Raw genomic sequence first — 26,404 nt, forward strand, 5'->3', positions numbered from 1 at the left:
TACTGTGTTTGTTGATATCTGCTCAAACGTAGATATGTATAATGTGGTAACAATAATGTTTCATAGTTTGGAGCGGCTCGATCGCTTCAGTGAGTGTTCTCTGCACGCGTGAGTTTGAGTCAGTCACGCTGTGCGTTTGAAAAGCAAAACACGACACACAATAGGCTTCATGTTTTTACTCCAATCTCATAATGTCATACAATCTCTCCATTTCATAATGTCATAACGAATGAAAACATTTTAAGTAACATATGATCCATATATTTTTCTCTAGTGTAGTGTTTCTGAAGTGTTAATTTTTAACGATTAATAGGCCGCCTGCTATAGGCTATTGTTATTTTATGCAGCCCTACACATATAAAATAGAGAATACACATATGACCCGAAATAACATATGGAGAACACTGGGGTATCCAGCCGCAGGTGGAATATTTCAACCCCAGGGGTGGCAAGGTGGCTTGCCAAGGGAAAGCAAGGGACGCTCAGGGGAGTGACCATGCACACGGGAGACACCTAGCCGACGCGCAGGCAATAGACACTGGCGCCAACGTCAGGAGTACTGGAGGAACTCAGGGCTCTCGGGGAAGCTCACCTGAGGAAAATATCGCACGTATCCAGTCCGTGGAGTGGAATGGCGAGCAAGCGAAGACACCTGAGCGGGTCCAGTACTAGCTGGTTGAAGCGAGTACATGAGAGGACACTGGCTCCACTCGGAGATTGTAGAATCTGGCGAATGTGTTAGGTGTCGCCCAGCCTGCAGCTCTGCGGATGTCTGTTAGCGAGGCGCCATGCGCTAGAGCCCAAGAGGACGCCACACTCCGGGTGGAGTGGGCAGTCACACCAAGGGCGGCACGGTCTACCTTGCTGCTGGTAAGCCAGATCAATGGGGTCCACTCTCCAGTGAGACAACCTTTGCTTGGAGAGAGCCTTTCCCTTCAGCTTCCCACCATAACAGACAAAGAGCTGGTCTAAGGTCCTGAAACACTGCGTTCTGTCTACATAGGCGCGGAGAGCGCGTACTGGACAGGTAGGAACCTTGGGCACATATCCAGGCCGGGGTCTCAGGTTCACGTGAGAGTAAGCCGGCCCGAATTCCATGCACGCTTCGTCAACAGAGAATGCATGCAGGTCCCCTACCCTCTTGATGGAGGCCAGTGCAACCAGGAGCGCTGTCTTCATAGACAGGAATTTAAGCTCGACTGATTGCAGGGGCTCAAATGGAGCACTCTTCAGGGCAGTTAGAACCACTGAGAGGTCCCAAGAGGGAACGAGAGGAGGGCGAGGAGGATTTAGTCTCCTCGCTCCTCTCAGGAACCTGATGACCAGGTCGTGCTTCCCCACCAACTTACCTTCGATGAGGTCATGGTGTGCGGCAATAGCGGCAACATAGACCTTCAGGGTGGAGGGAGACAGCCTTCGCTCCAGCCCCTGTTGCAGGAAGGAAAGAACAACGCTGATCGAGCATCTCCGGGGGTCTTCTCGGTGAGAAGAGCACCAGCTGACGAAGAGGTTCCACTTCAACGCATAGACGTGTCTCGTGGACGACGCCCTAGCGGAAGTGATGGTAGCCACCACCGCTGGTGGTAGGGTACTCAAACCTGCCTCGTCCCGTCGAGGAGCCACACGTGGAGGTTCCAGAGATCGGGACGAGGGTGCCATAGGGTGCCCCGTCCCTGAGAAAGAAGGTTCTTCCTCAGAGGGATCGGCCAGGGAGTTGCTGTCGAGAGGAGTACTAGTTCGGGGAACCAGGTCCGGTTGGGCCAGTAAGGGGCAACCAGGATGACCTGCTCCTCGTCCTCCCTGACCTTGCGCAAGGTCTGCGCACGAAGGCTCACTGGGGGAATGCATATTTGCGGCCCCGCGGCCAGCTGTGCACCAGTGCATCCGTGCCGAGCGTGCCCTCGGTCAGGGAATGATACAGTTCGCAATGGGTCGAGTCGTGAGAGGCAAACAGATCTATCTGTGCGTCCCTGAACTGGTCCCAAATCAGCTGAACCAACTGGGGATGGAGTCGCCATTCCCCAGGGAGGGGATGAAGCCGTGAGAGCTCGTCGGCTGCACAGTTCAGGACTCCGGGAATGAAAATGGCTCGAAGCGACCTCAGATGCTTCTGACTCCATAAGAGGAGGTGGCGGGCGAGTTGCGACATACGGCGCGAGCGTAGACCACCTTGACGGTTGATGCACGCTACTGTGGCGGTACTGTCTGATCGGACTAGTACGTGTTGACCCCTGAGCAACGCCCGGAAGCGGTGCAGGGCAAGGCATACTGCCAGCAACTCGAGGCAATAGACATGCCATACTGCTCAACACTACATGCGAGAATCACTGAGCTTCAGGAGCAACCTCCTCAAGGGAATCAATAGCAAAGACGACAAAAAAAGAAAAAAGTAAATGCACCATTTTTTAGTTTCCTTTTAATACGCCTACAATGTAACGCAATTAAAAAATAACTACACGACCCAGCCGTCCCAGAAGCCATCAGTTCTTTTTGTCACGGCTTACTGCCGGAATTCAAAGAGCAGTGATGGAGGGAGCTAACAGCCGCGGAGGAGTCGATGTGGCAAAAAATTATTTACAGCGCAAAGTCAGAAGTAATGACATGTCTATTAAGTTCACAGAACTGGTCGGAAAGTCTGAAATATTAATTAAGTTTATGAGAGAAGAATGTGACGGTGATAGCACAATGTACGCTGCTTGTTAGACATGCTTAGTCTTAGTCAAGTACGCAAGTGATTCAGGGACGAGCGGTCTGAAGAAGCACACTTGCAAGGCAAATTCGGGAAAGAATCAGCCAAGCATCGCTTCGTTCATCAAGCGAAAATTGCCGTATATGGGAGCGGTACAGGAGCGGGAGTCAGTTTAAACAGGAGCGGGATGGGAGTGGGAGTCAATTTACCAGGAGCGGGATGGGATGGGATTATTTTTTAAACTTTGGTCTGGGAGTGGGACGGGACAAGATTTCTTTCAATGGGAGAAGGGACGGGACAGGAGTGAAAATCCACTCCCGTGTCATCCTCTACTCAGGAGTGAGCTTAAGACAGCCAGTCACCGAGATAGTTCAGGATGCGAACCCTGTGTTCCCATGGAGGAACAAGGGCTGCCTCAACAACCTTTGTGAAGGCGCGAGGAGACAGGGCTAGCCCGAATGAGAGAACAGCGTACTGATATGTGCGTGCCCTGACAGCAAACCGTAGCAATGGTCTGAGTCGAAGGAGAACGGAGAATTAAAAGTAGGCGTCCTTCAGGTCGATCGCTGCAAACCAATCCTGTGGCCGCACACATCCAGAAATGTGTTTGGCCAGGAGCATCTTGAACGGCAGCCTGTGAAGGGAGCGGTTCAGATGCGTAGGTCCAGGATTGGCCGTAACCCACCAGACTTCTCCGGGACAATGAGGTAGGGGCTGTAAACCCGGACCTCATTTCGGCTGGAGGAACAGTCTCAATCGCACCCATCGCCAGTAGGGTAGCAACCTCCGCTCTATGATAGGGGCATAGCCACCGACCAAAGAGGAGCAGACTCCCCTGAAGCGGGGAGGAGACCGTGCGAACTGAATCGCAAGCCGAGCCGACGGTTCGCGCGACCCAGCGGAACAGAAGGGAAGCTCTAGGAAGGCTCCCAACTGTGCCAGCGGCGTCAAGAACCACAGACGTCCCCCCGGTGGTGCAGCGAAGCGGAATGACCGGCCCAGACGTGGACGGCATAGCGGCCCGGTGTGGGGGCAAGGTCATAACCGCACCCTGACAGAGGAGGCCAGGGAAGGACCAGCGTTCCACAGGGGCCTGCTCTGTCAGGGGTCTGGCGACAGAGGGGGACGGGGCGAAGCGGTCCGTGGACGGCACGCCGTGTCAGCTGTGTCTGGGACAGAGGGGGACGAGGAGAGCACGGCTTGTGGGCGGCGCTCCGTGTCGTCCGAGAACTCTATATGCTCAGAGACGAGAGAGCCAGTTCTTTCTGAATAAGGATTCTTCGCCAGCCCTCCACCGGGGAAAGGAGTGGCCCTGCTACCAACTCCTGGAAAGAACTGAGTCTCATCTCCGAGCAGCCCATCTCAAAAGTGACGCTTAACCCAGCGTTTAGCGGGGGGCGGGGCTGGAGAGGGCTGTGGCATCCCCGCTACGGTCTTCCAGAGCCAGGCCCGGGTGAACGGGCGGGGTTGGAACCGTAGGAGGGCGCCTTCGGCGGTGGGCAGACTGAGGGATCTGAGCGGACGGCGGAGCTGTCGGGCAGAATAACCTCAATCTGCTCATGAGCGGTTGAGAACTGTTGGGCAGAAGCACTCAACCGCACCGCCAAAGAGGCCGACCTGGGAGATGGGGGTGTCGAGCAGACGGGTCCACCCGACATCGTGCACATCAGACCGGTCAGCCCCAGAATGGTGAACATCACCTGACTCCGAGAGCGTACGGCCACTTTCGTCGCTCAGAGAGCAAGGACAGTGGCGGCGCGCAGCTCATTGAAGAGCCTCGGGTCAGTCCCGCCCTCCTGCATGTCCATGAGCATCTGGGTCAGGTAGACCAGCAGAACGGTCATGGGATGCAGTGAGGCGGCTGACTGTCCTGTGGCACTATAGGATTTCGCCACAGATTAGTGTAGACGAAAAGAACTACAGGCTTTGGATGGGTGCTTAGGATTGCGCCGGGAAGCACTCTGAGGACACAGTAGCATGGCAACAGAGCATTCAACCGGAGGGACCCCAGTGTACCCATGGGCAGCGGCCCCTGAGGGGAGGAAAGGCGGATGAGACCAACGAGCGGAGCCGTGATCTCATCATGCACGTCCGGGAGGAAAGATATTGGGGTTTGCCGTGGACGCGGGTCGGCGGCCTCACCCAAAAACCAATCGTCCCGGGAAAGCATGGCCGTCATCTCCGGATCAGACTCAGGCACAGCCGTATGCACACCAGAGGGTGGCAGCTGTGACGAGTCGTCATTTCCAGAAGAATCAAGCCCACCTAGTGATGCTGCTACAGACACAGCATCATCCTCTGTAGCTTCAAATGAAAACACACGGGCCACCCGAGGGTAGACTCGTGGAATCATCAGTTCGCTAGCGGGCACCGTCATTAAAGAGGGGGGCTGGGGTCGCGGACACAGAGTCGGCGCCTTGTTCCAGACCAACACCCTCAGGTCACCCTGGCCACCAGCCGAGATCGGGGGGTGGATGAGGGGACTCTCACTCTTGCGAGTTCACCGAGTCTCAACCTATATATGACGCAATGATCACGTTCCCAGAGAGAACATGAGTCATCCACGAGCACTGTTCAAGCATGATCAAAGCCCAAACTAGGGCTGCAGCTATCGATTCTTTTTGTAATCGATTAATCTAGCACTTAATCGATCGATTAATCGAGTAATCGGATAATTTTTTTTGTGTGTAAACAACCAAAACAAATAATGCATAACGAAAATTATGTGGCTGTAAAATGATCAAGCATTTGGCTTTTATTTCTCAAAAAACAAAACAAAAAAAGCTTATTTCAACTCCAACATTTGGCTCCAAAACTAGGCCTATTTATTGCAATTTTTACCCATTTAGTTTAAGTGCCAACAATGTTCTATGCTCAATTACTTTGGTAGCCAATTAAAATGTCTTCCCCAAAAGTACAAGTGGATTTGGAGAAGCAGGCTGGGGAATTAAATTTTTTGTTGTTGTCTGTAACTATTTGGAAGACGTGACATACAAACAAGGTCTCGCAAAGACTGCAATACAATATTTGTTCCTCCATCACGTCGCGGTGTATACAGTGAATGCATGCTGAAATTATTGTTGCGTGGCTACATGAAAGTTTAAGCATATGTGATGCATTGCCGCAATTGATCTGACTGGCGCGTGAGAGAGACGAGGGTGCATGCGTGTTTGTCTCTGTCTGTGTGTGTGTGTGTGTGTGTGTGTGTGTGAGTGAAGGGGTTCACACACCGAAAGCAAATTTAATTATTTGCGCGAGTAGATTACATACAAAGTCAGTGCAAAGACGCGAATAGACGCATCATTCGCGCCGGGCGTCGCGAATGACGCGAACGTCTTCCGCGCACGTTGAAAAATTTTAACTCGAGCGAATGTTTAAGCGTCTAACTAGACGCGATAGACGCGGATGTTTTCGGTTCAGATTCTGAATCATTGAAGTCGTACTGTTGTGGTATGCCAGGTCTACTTCGCAGTAGACACATTGCACCTTGTTCTCTTCCTTTCTTCCTTTTAATGATCCAAACTTTAGACATTCTCTGCCTTTTATGGACATCTTTACTCTCCGACATCTCGCCAAATAAATTCAAAATGTATCACGCGCTATAGTATAGATCCGCGTATAGTGAATTTAATTTTACATAGGAATTTAACGAGGCTTCGAGGCAGAGTTTTTGCCTCGAGGAATTTTTATTAATCGAGTAACTCGAGTAACTCGAGGAATCGTTTCAGCCCTAGCCCAAACACACTAGACAGCGCTCGTGCCCATCAGAGTCCGATACCAGTCCGCTGCAACCAGAAATGCACGGGCGAGCCGTCTTTAAAAAGACGTGCCGCGTGCGAGCTCTTTTAAGAGAGGAGAAAAAAACTCCGCGATGTTGAAGCACACAGGGAGACACACACACACTGGCAGATCACTGCACAGATCAGCAGGCACTGTGAGCTCGCTGCAGATCGCCGTCACACCAACATCGGAGAGAGAAGCTCGTCTCGTAGAGCGAAGTTAGAGATGACTGTGGAGTGAAGAAATATTCTTGGCTCTAAGCGAAAACATATCTGCTTGCTGCCGGCTTCCTCCTTTTATAACCACGAGATGGGGCGGAGTTACGCCATGCAAATTCCGCAGACCCATGGCATTTCTTTGCCATTGGCTCGTTTTGTAATACTCGAAGTTGATAGGCTTTCTAAGCGAAACCCCATTCGTCGTCATCCGACGTAACTCGGAGTGACAACGAAAGGGAACAAATATTCTAGGCTACGTGATACAATTTTCAAAAGTATTGTGAAGAAATAATGAGTATGGGTTTCATGACCTTATTTCAGTGAATTTTGTTTTTTGTTTTTTCACAAACCACGCATAAACTTCATTATCTCAAAACTACAAACCTTTACATACATGCTGCTGACATATTATTGTAGCAAAATTTGTGCTGAATACAGTGTAATAAGACTTTAGCCATGAAAATGTCACAAGTAACAGAAATAAGCACAAATGTCAGAGCATGTCAGAACACCTCCAGGACCCAGAAAACCCCTCAGACCCCAGAGGGTTAACGGACAAAGACCTAACCAAGAGTAAACAGTCACCCTCTGCTAGCACCACAACTGGGTGCTACACACTGCACTCAGTGGCTCCAGAAAACCCCATCACTTTCAATTTTGGTGACTCGCCACTCTTCGAAGAGTGGAAAGAAAGGATTACAAAGAGGCTGAATTCAATTTCTGAAGTCTTTGCGAGTGGTGACCTTGACTATGGACATACAACAGCAGTCAAGCACAAGATCCGTCTTTCTGATCCAACACCCTTTAAGCAGAGAGTGAGACCCATCCACCCATCCGATTACGAAGCTGTCCGGCTCCACTTGGAAGAGCTGTATGACGCAGGCATCATAAGAGAGTCTGAGAGTCCATTTGCATCACCAGTTGTAATTGTAAAAAAGTGGCAAAATTCTATTATGCATTGATTACAGAAAATTAAATTCTCAGACTATAAAAGATGCATACGCTTTGCAAAAATATTGAGGAGACTTTTACAGCTCTGACAGGATCGAGATGGCTCTCTGTGATGGACTTGAAGTCAGGATTCTATCAGGTGGAAATGGATGCCTGAAGGAGTAACCAACACTCAAAGCACATTTCAAAGAGTAATGGAGACTTGCATGGGCTCCTTGAACCAAAAAGAAGTTCTTGTTTTTCTTGATGACCTTATTGTGTTCCCAGAAACCCTTGAACAGCATAAGGAGAGACTTATGAGAGTTTTGAACCGACTGAAGGAGTTTGGGCTTAAGTTATCGCTTGAGAAGTGTCATTTTTTCAAGAAGTCAGTAAAATACTTGGGACAAGTTGTCTCAGAGAATGGAGTAAAAAATGACCCTGAAAAGATTTCTGCACTCACAACTTGGCCCTGACCAAACAATATTAAAGAGCGTAAGTACTTTCTTGGATTTACCGGATATTACAGGAGATTCATCAATGACATTTCAAAAATTGTAAAGCCCCTCAATGATCTCACTGCTGGCTACATTCCGGCAAGGCGGAAATGCAAAGCCAAGTCCTTTTCTAACACTGACCACCCTTTGCTGAAAAGTAGACAGCTAAGTGTGAACAAGCATTCAGGACTCTCATTGGAAAGTTAACCCTCTGAGGTCTGAGGTGTTTTCTGGATCCTGGAGGTGTTCTGACATGCTCTGACATTTGTGCTTATTTCTGTTACTTGAGACATTTTCATGGCTAAAGTCTTATTACATTGTATTCAGCACAAACTCTCCTACAGTAATATGTCAGCAGCATGTATGTAAAATTTAGGAGTTTTAAGATAATAATGTTTATGCGTGGTTTGTGAATAAACAAAAAACAAATGTCACTGAAATAAGGTCATAAAACCCATAGTGATTATTTCTTCACAAGACTTTTGAAAATTGTATCACGTAGCCAAGAATATTTTCTCCAAAACTATGTGAAAATCATCCTGCATGCTCATTTAGATAAGACAATATATTTATTTTAAATTTGTATGACTTGTTTTTTATGAAAAAGCTTTATGCGAGGAGGTGTGATCTCTCATTAATATGAATGCATTTTACACCTGAGAAAGACAAAGACCCTCCCCTAATGGCCCTATCAGGTGCTATCAGGCCCAATCATTATGAGGAGCCTTGCACAAAGAATGAGGAGAAATTAAAAAAAAGAATGGCTTTTAGATTTTCTGGATTTATTTACAACACAACATAATCCAAAGATACACAACAAAGGACAGAAAGCACATTAGTAAACACACTGATCTAAAGAAAAAGACTTAAACAGTCACAAACCTTTGTGCCATTCCTGAAACATAGTAGCCTACATACCTTTCATGTTCAAGGTTTTTGACTTTTCATTTTACCATGTTCATGTACAGAGACTGAATGTTGAAGGACTCATCCAGTGGCATCTGGTCCCTTTCTAAAAAATATATAAAACATTAAAAATCTCACCGACCCCAAACTTTTGAACGGCAGTGTATATATGTATATGTATTTTGTAAATATATACGAACACCTAGTTTGTTGTGCCTTGTATATAGGCATGTGTAGGGCTGCATAAAATAATAACAATAGCCTAGATAGCAGGCAGCCTATAAATCGTTAAAAATGATCACTTCAGTAACACTACACTAGACAAACATATATTGTTTATCATATGTTACTTCAAATATTTCTATTCGTTATGAAATTAGATGAGTTTGGCGTGAAGCCTAATGTGTGGCGTGTTTTGCTTTTCAAACACACAGCATGACTCAGACCCAAACTCAGCGCGTGCAGCGATCGAGCCGCTCCAAACTATGAAACATTATTGTTACATTATACATCTATGTTTGAGCAGATATCCACAAACACAGTATTTAACAGTAAACACAGGTCTAAATATTCACCATATTAGAATAAACACTCATACTAGCATACTTGTATCTCATTTCATAACATTTTAGGCTGGCACCAGTTTAGTAGCTACAATGTAAAGTTTATGCAACAATAAAACACTTACTATTATGTTTCTTACCTTAGAAATTGTTCTCATAATCAAAACGTCTTCTTCTGAGGTAAATCCAAGGTAAATCCACAGCACAAACAGTCTTCCAAACTGATGAAAAGAAGAGAAATACTGGAGTCGCTGATTCTTTGTTTCGAGCTTCACGTGGATCATTTAAATGAGAACAGCTCGCGCTTGTGGGGGTGTGGTCAAATTAAAGTTAATGAGCTCGGGCTGGAGAAACTGTACATGTCGTTGCTTTCATACGGATTTCTTAAACCGAGAATATTTGTTTTTGATATGATTTACTTAGTTTAAAAAAGGAGACTTCAAGCTTTGTAAAGAAATTACATTCATGTGTGGGTGGCAAATATTGGCTGAGTTCAGAGAGCTGCACGGGTCTGATTTTGTAAATCCGCACCCGCCTGTATCCGCAGTGCTTAAAACCGCATCCGACCCGATTTCCGACAGCAGCACTAATTAAAATCCGCAACCCGACCCGACCCGCTTAAAATAGAACGAGACCCGACCCGCACCCGAAATAAAATCAGTTTAGCCAATCACATTATAGACAGACTTTTTTCAAATTTTTATTGCCTTTGGCGGCTTGCCTTAAGACAAGGACAACAGCCGAAGCTGTCAAAAAGCCGATAGCCTATACAGAACATGGCTAACGTTACCACAAAACAATGCAATTTCGTCTAGCACATCAAACAATATCACACCACACACAGGCCTACTTAACAGTTTTAAATTAGACAATAACAACAGTGTAGGCTATGTGATAATTTTAAATGAAAGAAAAGTCCAGTTGTATGCGAATCCTAAACGCTACATATACCGGCCTGTGCATTATGCTACTTAACTAGGTATAAGCCTTACAATTAGGGCTGAGACGTGAAACTGTTCCGTTTATGAATCCAGTGCGAGGTGATTAGATCCTATTTGTGGTTTTAAATTGCTGTGTAAAAAAAGCACATCGTCCACTGTTGACGGTTTCAGCTGACTCCTCCGCTCTTGGATAACGTATCCAGCACAGGAGAAGTCTCGCTCACTTACAGCGCTGGATGCAGGGATGGCGAGGATAGACCTCGCAATCTGGGCAATATTAGGGAAAAGGTGAGCATGGTCTTGCCACCATGACAAAATGTCAAAATGGTCATCTTTTGGCGATTTGTGATCGATGTAAGCAGCCACTTCGTCCTGATACTGCGGGCCCTCATCACTGGAATCTTCCACGTCAGATAAAGTGTCCGCCGACACTCGCACTCGCTTCTCCGGTGGGGGGTGGTGGCACTGCTCCTCCTCAGGACTTCCACGCTTACCCTTAAGGTCTATAATAAATGTAAACAAATATTGTGGTGCAAAAATTTTATGGACGTGACATTTGCAGTCAAAACTGCATTTTATAAATGAAAATGCATTTAATACCAATATGGAAACGTATGTTTATATATCCATCCATACTCCCTTAATAAAGGAAAAATATCAGTCTACACATGCGTTTTATATTTAATATGAGGGAAATACACAATGCCTATGTGTGACACAAAAAAATCTGTAACTTTTAGGTGGCAAATCATTTTTCTTTCGTTCAAATCTCACTCCGACATAGAAATTATATAGGGTAGGCTACTGTAGGCTATTAGGCCTACGTGTGGTAGGCGCTAGGCATTAAAGAAAACATTTAATTTCACAATTTTATATATATTTATATATTATTTCATCAATGTTGATTATATGAGAAGTGAAAAGCATAGTAGCCTAAGATCATAATTTGTGCAATATGTCGGGAGACAGAGTGGGCAGACGTTATTGACCACTTCATTAAGTTTCTTATTGTATAAAGCATTTCTTTAAAGTGAATTTCGTTCTGTATTAATTTTATCTTAATTTTAATCAATGTTTTATAACCAATTGTCTGAATTTAATAAATAAGAAGTAATAGCAGGCATCAGGACACGGAGCGGAGGCAACGGCGCATGAACTGCAGAAATTAACGAAACTCAGCGTATAAGCTACATGCATCACAGACCTGATAAATATATAGCAAGCTTGAAATGTGTACTTTTAAACAAAACAATTCAAAACGAAAGAAAACAGACTGTTCTGTCTCCTGGCTATATTTGACATAGGCCTATTCAATAATCATTAGGCTACTTTTGCCATTTCTTATAACCACTGATAATGTCCATTCAATCGGGTGATAACATCCGAAGGGGTGGTTTCTTTGTGACATTTTTCAAGAACCTCTCAATAGTTAATATTGTTATTTTGGTGTTCAGTTTATACAGGGTTTCAAATGTTATTTAATAAAAATATAATTTTCATCCCCCTGTGGCTGTGTTGCATTAATACTGACCTTTCACAAGGCGCCGCATCTCACTGTGCACGCTTGCCACTTCACTGTCAGCAGCAAGTAGCTTCATACTTTTTAGTTTAGGATGCAGGAACATTGCAAGTCTGTGCAAACGATGAATTTCGAACTTGTCCTTGAGGATACTGAGGCATTTCTCCTTCAGTGAGGAAATGGTCATGCTATCATTTGAAGAAGCTCGCAAGTGGCGTCTGATGCGCTCATACCAAACAATGGTTAGATGGAGGGTCGGGGTTTTCGATGCCTCTAACGCTTTAGTGGCTTCCTTAAATCGCTCCAGGAATGCAACAAAGTCGGAGAGGACCTCTTCATCCAAATTTGTGAGGCGGTCAACTTCCCCTCGCTCTTCCAGAAGTGCGCGGATGTCTTCATATTGACTGCTGATAGACTCTAGCATTGTATGCAGGGAATTCCAACGTGTCTCTACAGAGTTTTTAAGAGTCTTTTTCAGCCGAGCCTGGAGGTTGGTCTGCTTGAAATATGTCACCAGTGACTTGGCCGAGTCAATCATTGCAGTTACTTCTTCCCCATACATATCCTGTAACGGTTTGAATGTAGTGTACAGGACAGTATTAAAAATATGAGCAGCGCAGCTCAATCTGGTCACTGTACGCAGGGCTGCAACAATATTTGCGCCCCTATCTGTCACATACACGAGTTTGGAGTAGAAGTCATCAATGCCAAATTTACGCAATGCGCTGATGATGGCTGGTTTAATGTTGTCAGCCGTTTTACGCAGTGAACTGTCCCACTCAGAGGTACACAGCACTCGTTCGATAAGCTCCCACTTATTGTTAATGTAGTGCAGAGTAACACAAAGGTAGCCGTTTTTTCTGTAATCGTCAGTCCACATGTCCAATGTAACAGCTCCATTACTCTCCTCCAACTGCATTTTAAGTTCTGGGATTAGTTTTTGGCGAATCTCTGCATATTTGTTAACACCACCAGAAACCGTCGTAGGGTCAGGCAGTAGTTGTTTAACATCCACACGACCAGCCCGAGCACCAACATCTATCAACCCTTGTGCTAATGCAAAAAATCCCTCGCCGTGTACTGCATCAAAGGGTCTAATATCATTGCATACAAAGTTCACAGACAGCCTGGTTATGGTATCCTTATCATCTCTACGAGGCACCTTCAGTTCTGTCCCCTTTGAAAGATACTGTTCGATAGAACTGGTGTTCGGTTTGTTACTGCAGGTATCTGCGTGCTTCCTCAGCGACGAAGTTCCATATTTTCGGCTATCGAACACGAAAACTTTAAGGCAGGTTTTGCATGCAGCAAAGCCTTTCACAATGTTGCTTTCTTCATCAGAGATGACTCCAAATTTCTCCCACACACTTGACTTGAGTATTGTCGACAACTTTATAATCTCCTCTAGCTATTTTTTTTTTCAACTCCTCACTATCCATCTAGACGACTCATGCAGCAGTTCGAGTGGTTGTGATTTTTTAAAAGTGAATGTAACGTTAGGCCTAGAGACTCATGGGAGGGCGAGGGCTCAAATAAACTAAAAATAAATATTTTATCAACTTGAAATACAGGGCAGGCATAGTTTTGTAGATGTGTTCCTAAAAATATGCATTCATTTTTACATTTGCACGTGACTGTTTTGAACCCGTGTTTAGACCCGCGTTTCCCCGTGTCCGACCCGACCCGCATCCGTATCCGACACAGTTGGATATTTTTCACCCGTTTGAGCAAAATTTGGGTACCCGAACCCGTGCAGGACTCTGGCTGAGTTACAGATAATTTTCTGTTGCGTTTCAGAATGAATTTCACATTGAGAGAGAAGACAGAACGTGCATCATGTTTTTTTTCTTTATTTTACGAAAAACACAACTTTTTGTTTTTATTATTAGTGTACAAAAAAAAGAAGACATTTAACAGTTTTTAATGATGTATAACACTTGCCTGTATGACAAAAATTGACGGAGTTATTTGAGTTTCTTTTGCACTGATAAGAAAAAAAGCGAGACTATCGCGCCGGTGCGATAGCCGACCACAGGGGGTTAACAACTGCTCCAATTTTGGGCTTTGCCAATCCTCAACTGCCATATGTTCTCCATACCGATGCTAGTCTTCATGGCCTTGGGGTGGCTCTGTATCAACAGCAGGATGGACAGATGAAAGTTGTTGCCTACGCCAGTAGGGGGTTTTCAAACTGTGAGAGGACATACCCCACACATAAGCTAGAATTTCTTGCCCTTAAGTGGGCAATAACTGACAAATTGTCTATCTCTATGGAGCTGAATTCACTGTTGTCACCGATAACAACCTCCTGACTTATGTATTATCATCCGCCAAACTAGACGTTGCCACCGGTGGCTAGCAGCCCTGTCAAACTTCAACTTCAGTATCCAGTATCGGGCTGGCAAGAGAAATCAAGACGCCAACGGCTTATCCAGGCGTCCACATGAACTTGATGAGATTGTGTGACTTATCAGCCAGATCTGAGTGCCGAAGCTGAAGACGATAGAGTGTTGCAGTTCCTGTCAAAGTTTCTAAGATTTCCATTACACCAGAGTAGATATTAACACTTCATGCTGATTTGTACTCGTCTTTCGCCAAGATAAGCACCAACTAAGACGTAGCTTTACAGTAACCTATGCTTCTTTCCATATGGTGATGTGAATCTCCTTCTGTCTGGTGTTAATAGCTGCAGTGTATTTGCGCGTCAGCACACACAACAGCTGCAGCCACAGTGCGGTCCCCCCATAACAGCCATCTGGATTGAGCTGAGTAGGGAACATCTCTAGGGTCTTCAAGTGGTCACCTTCCGTCCTCAGTGTTTCGTCGACTAGCCCACGACACCTCAAGAGGGCTCGACAGTGACTCTGGCGTCCCAGAGCCACCCCCCTCCATCCCCCACTCAACTCAGCCCAGCTTACTGACCTTTACCTCCCTCCTGCTGCTGAGGTTGCTCCTTCCTCATAGTTTGCATGTGACCTAACCACAATCTCTCTGCAACCCGACCATACGCGCCAACCCGTTTGACTAAGGCTGTCAAGCCCCACTGCCGTCGTTAAAGCAGGTCAGTGGCAACGGTTCCGTATGGCATACTACCGCAAAACACAATATCTGTCCAAACACCAATCCTCATTCACGCAAAATACACAGGAACATAATATTACAATGCAAAATATACAAATAAACCAACAGACTCTTCGAGTTTTCAAGAATTCTTCGAAACCGTAGCGTGGCGGCCTGTATACAGCCAGCCAGAATCTTTCCGTCTCAACCACAGCCAGTTGCTGCTCCTCTCTGCTGCTTCAGATAAGTTCATTACTGTGCGACGCAACTCTTGGCCACTGAATCTGACGTCTCCGAGGAACCGGGTTGTAGAGTGTGCCACAAATCCTCGACAACCCACTTCCACTGGATAAACCCGGACTCTCCATCCTCGCTGTTCTGCTTCAGTGGCCTGAGCATACCGTAGTTTCTTCCTCTCATATGCCTCATCTACAGCATCCTCCCATGGCACTGTTAACTCTATCCAGGGGTGTGAAGTAACGAATTACAAATACTCACGTTACTGTAATTAAGTAGTTTTTTTCAGAAATTGTACTTTTTTGAGTAGTTTAAAATTTTCTAATTTTACTTTTACTTGAGTACATTTTAAGTGATGTATCGCTATTTTCCTTCTGTTTGTGGTCGTTACTCGTTACATGCTTGTTTTAAATGTATTTTATTTTTATCCATCAACGTGATTGGATTGAGTAAGCGGTCTCGTGACTGTCATCAAATCAAATTAAGCATAGACAACTTTAACCGCCTATTCCTGCTGTTACTCGTGACTGCTGTAGAAGTGCATTCTTCACGCATCAATCCAGATATCAATCCTCTAATAAGGTACATTTCACATTTCTGCTTAATATGATATTTATATAGGCTGGCCTGTCTACAGGGCCTAACATTTGGTCTGAGGCTGGGGGTATTGCGTGACGAGTTCATAATGCGGTGAATTCCCGCTCCCATTTACTTCAAAATCACATTATAGAGAGACGCGCGTCACAATCTGTGCACTGCCGCGTCTCGCGCTCGCCATGCCGCCAGATTCAGAATCAGTACACTCTATGAACCATTGCGTTAACTTGAACTGCATTTCTGTCAGTGCGTGACTACAGCTCGTTAATAAACAACGTTTTTTGATTGATCCATTACAATCCGTCTTCATTTGGCAGGTGCACTTGCGCAAAAACATTTTTTCATGTTGAACTTTTTTTTTGTGTGTGTGTGGATGCTGCTGATAAAACAGCTTCACCGAGACTACAAAGAGACATGTATTTGTGTGTGTGTGTGTGTGTGTGTGTGTGTGTGTGTGTGTGTGTGTGTGTGTGTGTGTGTGTGTGTGTGTGTGTGTGTGTGTGTGTGTGTGTGTGTGCGTGTGTGTGTGTGTGTTTGTTTGTTTCTTTTGTAAAAGTTTCCTGGATATAACTTCCCTATTTAATGCACAATTTTCCTTACAAATTATACTATCAGCATTACAATGTGAGCAAATGTAGCCGTGTAAAATGTAAGGGATGAGGCCACCCTTCTAGAACAATGTGCATTTACATTTAAATTGTAACATATTTAATATCATGGAATTAAAGTGTGTAATTGGTGTTAGCTCACTATCTTAGCCTTTTTCAGTGCATTAGGTGAGGTAATCTGATAATATTAGTGATTCTCATTTATCAAAACACTAACATTGATACCGTTTTGGAGAGAAATTGGGTATTTTTTAATCTCTCTATTTGATGCATTTTAAAAAGATGGATGATAGATATTCTTCAATCTTTCTAACAAAGAACAAAATATAATGTGAATTACAGTATGTACAATTTTTTTTAATTTATAAATTGTAGTGCACAATGTTTATTGTAAGGGGTAGAATCCGCAGCTCAGTACTCACTACTCACTACTCATGAGTACTTTTAAATAAGCTACTTTTTTACTCTTACTCAAGTAGTTTTTTGGACAAGTACTTTTTACTCTACTCACACTACATTTTTTGGAATGTAATGCTACTTTTACTTGAGTATGTTTTTTCAGTACTCTTTCCACCACTGACTCTATCAGTTGAAAAATGCGTGCTGATCCAGACCACAAAACAATATCTGGTCGGAGGTTAGTGGTGGCAATCTCAGGTGGAAAAATAAGCCATTGATCAAGATCAGCCAGCATTTTCCAGTCCCTAGCAGCTTCCAGTTGTCCTGCGCGATAACTGGTTTTAACACCTTTTCTTGGTGCTTGCTCGCCTGGGCGGAGGAATATTGTCTTCTGTGTGTAATGTTTTGCTAGAACAGGTGGCAACTTATTGGTCATGTTACGCTTATCTTCCAATGCTGAAGCCAAACATCGCAGTACTTGGTCATGGCGCCAAGTAAACCGACCCTGGCTAAGAGCCACCTTACATCCTGTCAAAATGTGCCTTAATGTGGCAGGTGATGAAGACAAAGGACAAGAGGGATCCTCTCCTACCCAGAGGTTTAGGTTCTGTGGTGATGAGAAAACATCATATGTTGACCTGATAAGGAAACTGATCCTACTCTCTTCCATTGACCAAAGGTTTTGCCAGCCGATCTTGCGTTGTTCCACACCCTCCCATCTCATCCACTCTCCCTGCTTGGCCTGGGAAATGGCCTTTATACACCTCATCCTCTCCTCCTGCTTTCGCACCTCGTTGACTACCAGCTTCCTCCTTTGAGCTGGGGCTGCCTTGTGCCATTTAGGAGGAGCTAAACTGAGCCCATAACCCCCTCTGCCATTCTGTACCTGTCCCACAATATCACCAATTTGAAGGGCAGCCTCTGCCTCTTCCAAAGATTTCTTTGCTGACCACTTTCTACCAGTTTTTAACACAGGTCCTGCCTCCCTTACACATTTGTCGCGTGACTCTACTAAGGTAATTTCCAGTCTGACCATGGCCCACTTAAACTCCTCGGTTAAAGCAGAGACTGGCAGCTGCAATATTCCTTTACTATAAAGTCCCACTCTGCTGAGGCAGCGTTGAACTCCCAACCATTTCCTGATATATGAACTTATTAACGCTTCCAGCTTATCCACTGTTGTCAAAGAAACCTTGTACACAGTCAGTGGCCACAGCAATCACGGCAGTAGACCAAACTGAAAGCACCAGAGTTTTAGTTTGCCTGGTAGAGCGCAGCTGTTTATGGTCTTCAACCCTTCCACTAAAAGAACAGAGTGACACTACTTTTCCAAAAGAAGCAATTAAAGCTGTATGCCAGAGGCACGGGCTAGATGGAGCTTTCAGTACAGGGGAAGAGAGTAATCACTTGCCTGTGATTGTGGAATCCCTTGCTATGGATGCAAGTGCTATCCCAGCCGAGTTCACTCATGCTGATATGCTTCCAGGATCCAGCACCCTTCTGAGAATGTCACAGTTGGAATGGGCTGCAGAAAAGAGAGCTGATCCAGTAATCAGCAGAATTATGGACATACTCACCACAGGAAAGCACCTCTCCTATCGTGTCAGACAGAAAGAGGTCAAAGAAGTCCAACTCATGCTTCGAGTGCAGGATCAGCTCGTCATTGACAATGGCAGTCCTTTGCCGTAAAAGGATGAACAGCCGTGAACCATTTCTCCAGCTGGTTCTTCCCACAAAATATCTTGAAACAGCTCTAGAAGGTCTCCACGATTCAGTAGGACACATGGGATTCGAGAGGACCATAGACCTTGTATGCACACATTTTTATTGGCCAAAAATGTCGTAGATACAGACGTAGATAAGAATTTGCGAACCTGTGAAAGATGTATTCATCGCAAAGCACAAGCTGAGAGGACAGCCCGTCTTGTGAACATTAGGACCAGCAGACCGCTCGAACTAGTCTGCATGGATTACCTGTTTTTGGAACCTGATGGCCGTCGGACAAATGACATTCTGTCACAATAACTGACTATTTTACAAAATTTGCTGTTGCAGTACCTACTGCAGACCAGAAGGCCAAGATAGTAGCCAAGACGTTGTGGAACGGTTTCTTTGTTCACTATGGTATACCTGAGCGTCTACATATCGATCAAGGTAGGGACTTCGAATCTGTTGTAATCAAAGACCTTTGCCTGCTGTTGGGGATCAAGAAAACCAGAACCAACCCTTATCACCCACGCGGCAATCCTGTGGAACGATTCAATAGAACGCTTTTGGAGATGCTTGGGACTCTAGAAGAAGAAAGTAAGGCCAAGTGGCGTGACTATGTACAGCCTTTAGTGCAAGCATACAATTTACCAGAAATACTTAAACTTACCAGTTAATGTTTGGGAAACAGCCAAACCTCCCTATCGATGTGGCGTTCGGACTACACCCAGAGGGGCAGAGCAGAACCACTCACACTGATTATGTGAAAAGGCTCAAAGAAAATCTGCAGGAGAGCTACAACTGTTCATTCTGATGGCCCTGAAAGGACACTGCATCGTGACTTGCTCTTACCTTGTGGCTTCCTGGCTCCATCCATGGAAGCAGAAGTGAGTCAGCACTGTTGTCCATGAAATCCCTCAGACTGACCCTAGGCCTTCTTCAGGAGAGGAAAACCCCAACACAAGCCCTGAGGAATCGAGCCTGAGACCTGAAGCTGAGGTATTCCAGCCAACAGAGAATTGGAAAGGAAAGCTTCACAAAGTGAAAGGGGGTAATGATTTGCCAAATGACATAGGAAAGAAAGATGATAAGATGAGTTCTGAAGTTGAGAAAGATGATGTGGTGCAAACCATACCTGAAAAAGAACATGGAGACAAAGAAGAACCTGTGAAGAAAGAAAACCATAATGAACAATCAGAGCGACATGAACCTGAGGATTTGAGTGTGAATGATGTCCTACAACAAGAAGACGCAGAAGTGCGAAGATCAGTTAGACATAGGGTAGAGCCTGACCGGCTGATAAGACGTTAGAGAACCCGTTGACCTTAGTTATGCACTCCTTGTTGAATGGTCTTGACCAGGCTTTTACAAAAGCTTTGGACTTACATCCCACAATGAAGTTTACCGCTTTAGGAACAGACCAAATGACTATTATTTAAGTAGGTATAGGTACATCCCAATTCAATTCAAGAGCCAAACCTAATTCTAATTTCTAGTGCTTAAATATCATTAATATAATTAATTCATTGTCATTGTGATATTCTCATTGATGCCTTAAGTTACGTTAGTTACATAACATAAAAACATCAAGAGTCAAACTGACCAATTAAAGTAAATACCGATCACCATAATGGTGACATCAAACCAAAATATTTATTTCAATAAATTATCAACATCTAAACCTCTGTTAATCTCAATAAGAATTTTTTCACACATATGACAGAAATAAAGTCAATCTAGTTAGTAATACGTGAAACTGGTAAGCTAATAAGCTGGTATAAAGCTCCAGTTTGTGGAGTTGTTCAATGAAGTTGGAGCCTGACATCAAATATTTAGGTCAACCCAATTTTTTTTTTTCAACAAAAATTTGACATCTGGGCGATGTTGGAGTCCATGTCCAATAACATTTCTTGCTGGGGTGACTCACATTTCTGGCCATAATATGAGCACACAGTGAGTGCACTGTGAGGTTACACTTTTAGCTCACTGTGATCTCACATTGTGATCATATGGAGAGATCACTGTGATATCAACGTGTTGACTGGGTAAAGTCTTATAACTTCTAGTTACAGTTTATTTGGCAGAAGAACAGCGTGTGATATAGATTTGAGCAGATGTTATGGTTACTGATGTTATTATAGTTTAAATTAATCAGAAGCTATTAAGGACACAAATTAGCAGTCTTAAAAATAGTCATGTGTGACATAATATTTTTATGCCATTACACTTTTTATCCCTGCTGAGTAAAACAGCTAAAATGAAACTTAAGTTGTTTGTCTAGTCTTAGCCTGTTTAAATTGTAAGTAGCTGGTTGTCTTTTAGCTTGCTGGCCAGGTGGTCTCCAAGCCTGAGGGGTCAAAACCCCTCTAAAACCAACTCAGACTATCTAATTAAAATATTGATGGGTACAGTGTGAATCAGAATAGGGCTTTTCACACTGGACTTAACCCTGGGTTATTCGATTTAAACACAGCTTTAACCCTGGGTAGAGGAACATTTCACAACTGTAATTTAGAAGCGGGGAGTTTTATTCTTACCCTTATAGTCCGAAAAGTACATACAGGAAAAACTTGATAGTACATTCAGCAAAATATAATATCAGGATGTAAACAAGTCGGTGCTGCGTCCGTCCAGTTAATGACACTGACGCTACAAATATCCCCTGATGAATGTACTATCAAGTTTTTCCTTAACATTCTTATAAAGTTTCCCAGCAGACACAGGACTGAACCACTTAAAAAACGTTTGTTTGAAAGTAATAGTTTGGTCACCATTGTGGTCAGTGTTTGCTTTATTTGGGCTCTTTGGCCTTGACTATTTGATGTTAGTTTTTCTCTGGCTGCTGTAAGTGTTTGATATAGCAAGAGAAAATGTTATCAAGTATATTGGCTACTTGTTGATAATAAAGATATTATCCAAGGACTTGTCTCTGGTATAAATTTTACATGATCATAACAATCCAGGGTTTCTACATGATTATATAATCATCAATTAGAATCAAATTTTCGTTTACTGTTCTTGTCATAAACAGTTACAGCGTTAAAAAATTGTCAAACTGCCCAACTAAAGCAAACACTTATCACCATAATGGTGACATCAAAGCAAACTATTAATTTCAATAAATTATCAACATCTAAACCTTTGTAAGTCTTAATAAGAACTTTTCCACTAATATGACAGAAATAAAGTAAATGTGGTTTGTAATAAGTGAAGCTGGTAATGCTGTTTGTGGAGCCTGACACCAAATGTTTAGACGTCAGCCCAATTTTCATTTTCAATCAAAATTTCACATCTGGACGACGTTGGAGTCCATGTCCAATAACATTTCTAACTGTGGTGACTAACATTGTGGCCATAATATGAGCACACAGTGAGTGCACAGTGCGGTTCCACTTTTAGCTCACTGTGAACTCACATTGTGATCAAATGGAGAGATCACTGTAAGATCAATGTGTCGACTGGGATGCAAATAACAAAGTTAACCCAGGGTTTAGGAATATACAGTGCGACATGTCATCTTATGCATACCCAGGATTCAATTTTAACACTTGGTAAATTATGAGCAAAGTGAACATGAAGCAAAATAACCTAAACCCAGGATCCCATTTACCCGGTGTTTAGAATGACTCAGGGTGGGAAAAGCTATGTTATGTTTTAAGGAATTGCTGTGAAAGAGCAAGAATTGCTGTGCTTTGTTGTAACATAGAACCAAAAAAAAAAAAAAAAGTGTGACTGTGAAACATTAGTGAAAGCATACATTTGCGTATGAGTGTGTGATTTTGTTAACAGTTCTCTGAATGTTGTTATTGAAAGAGGCCTTAAAGGCAACCAGGGAATCTGGCTGTTCAGGTGTTTGTTTATCTGTTCACTGTTGCCAACTATTTTCAAAGGAAAGTAGCTGACGCCTTCCCTAAAAGTCGCCAAATGTCGCTATGATGTCATGTGCTAATTAGCATATTCATGACGTCATCGCGTCGTACTTGCGCTCTGCCTGCCTAATGTGTTTTCCCTCTAAATTCATGCTAACATTCTGCATTTTAATATAATATAATATAATATAGCCGAATGTCCAATAAAACTGTTCTCATTGCCTATATTATTTTTGTCAGAAAATAGAACAAGTAGCTATGATATAGTGAATGACTAAATCTTTTTATATGTGTAAAATTATCTGAATTGAGAGAGTTCGGGAACTGGGTGAAAGCTCTGTGATAGCGAGTATTACAAGTAATAAGCACAAGAAAAGAAAGTAAATTAAAATGGTCAAACAAAACTCTTTAAAAATAAAACAAAAGAGAAGCAGATAAGTGACAAGTCCGTGGGGGAAAAAAAAACTGGCGCGCGCTCAACACATGAATGTGCTGCTGCTCGTCTCAGCCATTCACTGAACAAGGTAGATGCAGTTAGAGAGAGTGACGGCAGGGAGAAAGCAAGAGCTCGCGCTCGCAGAACAGTACTGGCAACATCTGGAGGTCTAAAAAAGTCGCTAGATTTGTCGCTAGTTGCTTTTTTAAAAAAAATGTCGCTAAAGGGGTCTGAAAAGTCGCTAAAAATAGCGACAAAGGCGCTAGGTTGGCAACACTGTATCTGTTCATGGGTTGTTGTTTTTGTCTGCAGGTTAGGTGGAGGTCCAGATGATGCAAAAGAAATCATGCAGCATAAGTTCTTTGAACGCATTGAGTGGCAAGATGTTTATGAGAAGAAGGTGAATAATAATAACAACAGCATACAGTCATTGACAAAATGCTACATAGTAACATTGTGACGGCCCAGATCCGGCCCACATCTGGCACATGTAGAATAATGATCTGGCCCACATGCTGCATGGAATGACGGCCCTAGAGCGGCTCACTCCTGTTTGCTAGATCTGGGCCGCAAGCAGGCCATAGCACTGCCACATGTCAGCCAGAGCAAAGAAATAAACTAGAACTGGAACTTATCTAAGCCACACAATCTGTGTATATTAAATATGGAGTCATCTCAGCCTTAATAAGCCTGTTTAACAAGCAGAATCACTGAAGGAAAGAAGAGAACAGAAAAAGAGACGAGCAGAAACACAAGAACTACAACTGACTTCAGCCACAGCTTTAGATGAATTCAACTGAAGAGAAAAGAAGACATTAAATCTCTTAAGATCTCAGCAGAGGAGGATTAAACAACTCCACAAACAGCATTACCAGCTTCACTTATTACTAACAAGACTGAGTTTATTTCTGTCAGACGTCTACAAAAGTTTTATTGAGAATTAACAGTGGTTTAACTTTCATTTGAAGTCACCATAACAGTGATTAGTGTTTCCATTAGTTGGGCTCGTAACTCGTATTTTATCTTTATTGGCTGCTTTGACGGTGTGTATGTTAAGCACATTTGCATTAGTAAAGGAAGCTAAAGCAAACTGAGATCAGGTGGTGATGGTGACCTGTTGGTGGTTCTAAAATCATAATGAAATGGCCTGATGATTAAAGTTAAATCGGAGATTTACGTTACAAATACTGTGACATTCAGCAGTATTATAAAATTCAGTTAGAAGATTTTATCAAGTTTAAGCGCACAAAAAGCTAATCAACAATGACAAACACAGATATCAACAATCAGCACATGAATCTCAACAATGGTGGCAATCAAATGTACCTTGTTGCAATGCATGCTGGGTACCAGCATAGTACAAAACTCCCAGCATGCATTGCTGCATGAATACATTATGCAGCTGAACTGTCCTATTATTTTGTTTAATTCTAAATATTTGCTTTTATTTTTGCTGTTGTTTTTGTTTTGACAGTTTGTTGTTTCTGTGTAGTGGCTTTTTTGTGATGTTCAGAGTTGATTTATCTAAATATTTTGTTAATTGTTACCATTGTTGACATCTGTTTATGTCAGCTCAGGATAACTTGTGCTCATGTTTGATAAAACTGATTGCTGTTAAAATCTTCTAACTGATTGCTGCAGTAACACAGGGTGTCTAATGTGAATGTATTGATACAACCACACAATTGTTATATTCAAAGGACATCAATGAGTCTATTTCATGATGATCAAGATCAAGATGTAATCATCATCACCTGATCTCATTTCACTTTTGCTTTATTTGCTAATTGTCACAGCAACCAAAAAAGACAAAAGATAAGAGCACAACTAATGAAAACACTAATCACTGTTATGGTGACTACAAATAAATAAATTAAAAAAAAAAAAAAACAGTTAATTCTTAATAAAAAACTTAAACTTAAAAAAACAAACAAAGTCAATCTGGTTAGTAATTAGTGAAACTGGTAATGCTGTTTGTGGAGTTGTTTAATCCTCCTCTGCTGAGATCTTCAGAGATTTAATGTCTTCTTTTCAGTTGATTTCATCTTAGACTCGACTTCAGCTGGAAGGCAGTTGTAGTTCTTGTGTTTCTGCTCGTCTCTTTTTCTGTTCTCTACTTTCCTTCTGTGATTCTGCTTGTTAACAGTCTTATTAAGGCTGAGATGACTCCATATTTAATATACACAGATATTTGTGGTCCAGTTCTGGTTTATTTCTTTGCTTTAGGCCGACATGTGGCATTGCTATGGTATGCTTGTGGCCCAGATCTGGCAAACAGGAGTTAGCCACCCAAGGGCCATCATTCCATGCAGCATGGGCCAGATCATCTTTCCACGTGTGCCAGATGTGGGCCGGATCTGGGCCGTCACAATGCTGCTATGTGGGATGCTATGGACATCCCTCCAGGTTGTAAATGGAGGTCACTCAAGTATAATATGTTTTTTCTGTTCCTCCACAGCTTGTTCCACCTTTTAAGCCTCAGGTAACCTCAGAAACAGACACTCGCTATTTTGATGTGGAGTTTACAGGGCAGACCATCACCATCACACCCCCAGGCCAAGGTGACATTACACTACATGCTTACAGTAACTCTCAAACAACAGACATTTGGTTGATATCGAAGGCGCCATCTAGTGGTGATTACAGGTTGCTTTATAATGATATAAAATGAAAAAGAATAATTCATTTAATTTTGTCTTTTTTCCAGATGAAAACATGGAGTCTTTTGACAGTGATAGAAGACCCCACTTCCCTCAGTTCTCATATTCTGCCAGTGGCACAGCATAAAGAACACTTTAAAAAAATAGTAGACCCAGAAAATTTGTGAACATTTACTCACCCTCAAGTCCCAAATCTTCCTTATGTGAAACAGATTTTTTAATATCCGGGCAAAACTTCAGTTCTATCATTTGTGGAGCTTGATACCATAGGCCTGTTGCAGGAAGCTAGTTGAACAAACTTGAGCTTCAGAGTAGGTTTAGAGTTGACAAAACCATACAAATCCAACGTGGTTTCCCTTACGGAACGGAAATATATTTCCATATATTAATGAACAATATAATATATTTAGTAAATATTTATATATTGTGTTATATATTACAATATATTGAATAATAAATAAGGAATTGCTGCTTTTTTACCGCTATTTACGATAAATTAACACTGTAGTATGTCAGTAATTGAGTGTATTAAGAACACAAGTGCCTTAAAATTCTCAAAGATGTTTTACTCAAAGTCATAAGTTTCTAATATAGAAACATACAAAAGAGTGCTGGGACAATGTTAGGCTGGGCATTTATTTGAATTTATTAAACATCAGCTTAATGCAGTTTACAGATATCACTGCAAGATTTAATCCTTTTAGATATTGCAACATGCATAGAATAGAGCCTGTTCCTCAGTCTGCTGGATTGAAGCACAGGCTCTACTCTTCAGCACAATGGTGACT

The 26,404-nt window shown here is 43.2% G+C and overlaps 1 protein-coding gene across 4 annotated transcripts in view; it reads left to right on the forward strand.

Annotated features, from left to right (window-relative positions):
- The window catches only part of LOC143728897 (RAC-alpha serine/threonine-protein kinase), a 145,870-nt gene extending 119,843 nt beyond the window's left edge, over positions 1-26,027 (forward strand). For 3 of the 4 annotated variants that reach the window (XM_077219801.1, XM_077219802.1, XM_077219800.1), the window contains exons 12-14: positions 23,269-23,356; positions 25,415-25,517; positions 25,664-26,027. In XM_077219801.1, the coding sequence (XP_077075916.1) occupies positions 23,269-23,356; positions 25,415-25,517; positions 25,664-25,743 (271 nt within the window). In that variant the 3' untranslated portion in view covers positions 25,744-26,027. The remainder of the gene's footprint in view (positions 1-23,268; positions 23,357-25,414; positions 25,518-25,663) is intronic. The other variant, XR_013199914.1, reaches the window with a different exon arrangement.
- The last annotated feature ends 377 nt before the right edge of the window (positions 26,028-26,404 follow it).

The sequence above is a fragment of the Siphateles boraxobius genome, unplaced genomic scaffold (assembly GCF_051911475.1).
Source record: "Siphateles boraxobius isolate OS27281-9 unplaced genomic scaffold, OSU_SipBor_1 8, whole genome shotgun sequence".
Classification (NCBI taxonomy): Eukaryota; Metazoa; Chordata; class Actinopteri; order Cypriniformes; family Leuciscidae; genus Siphateles; species Siphateles boraxobius.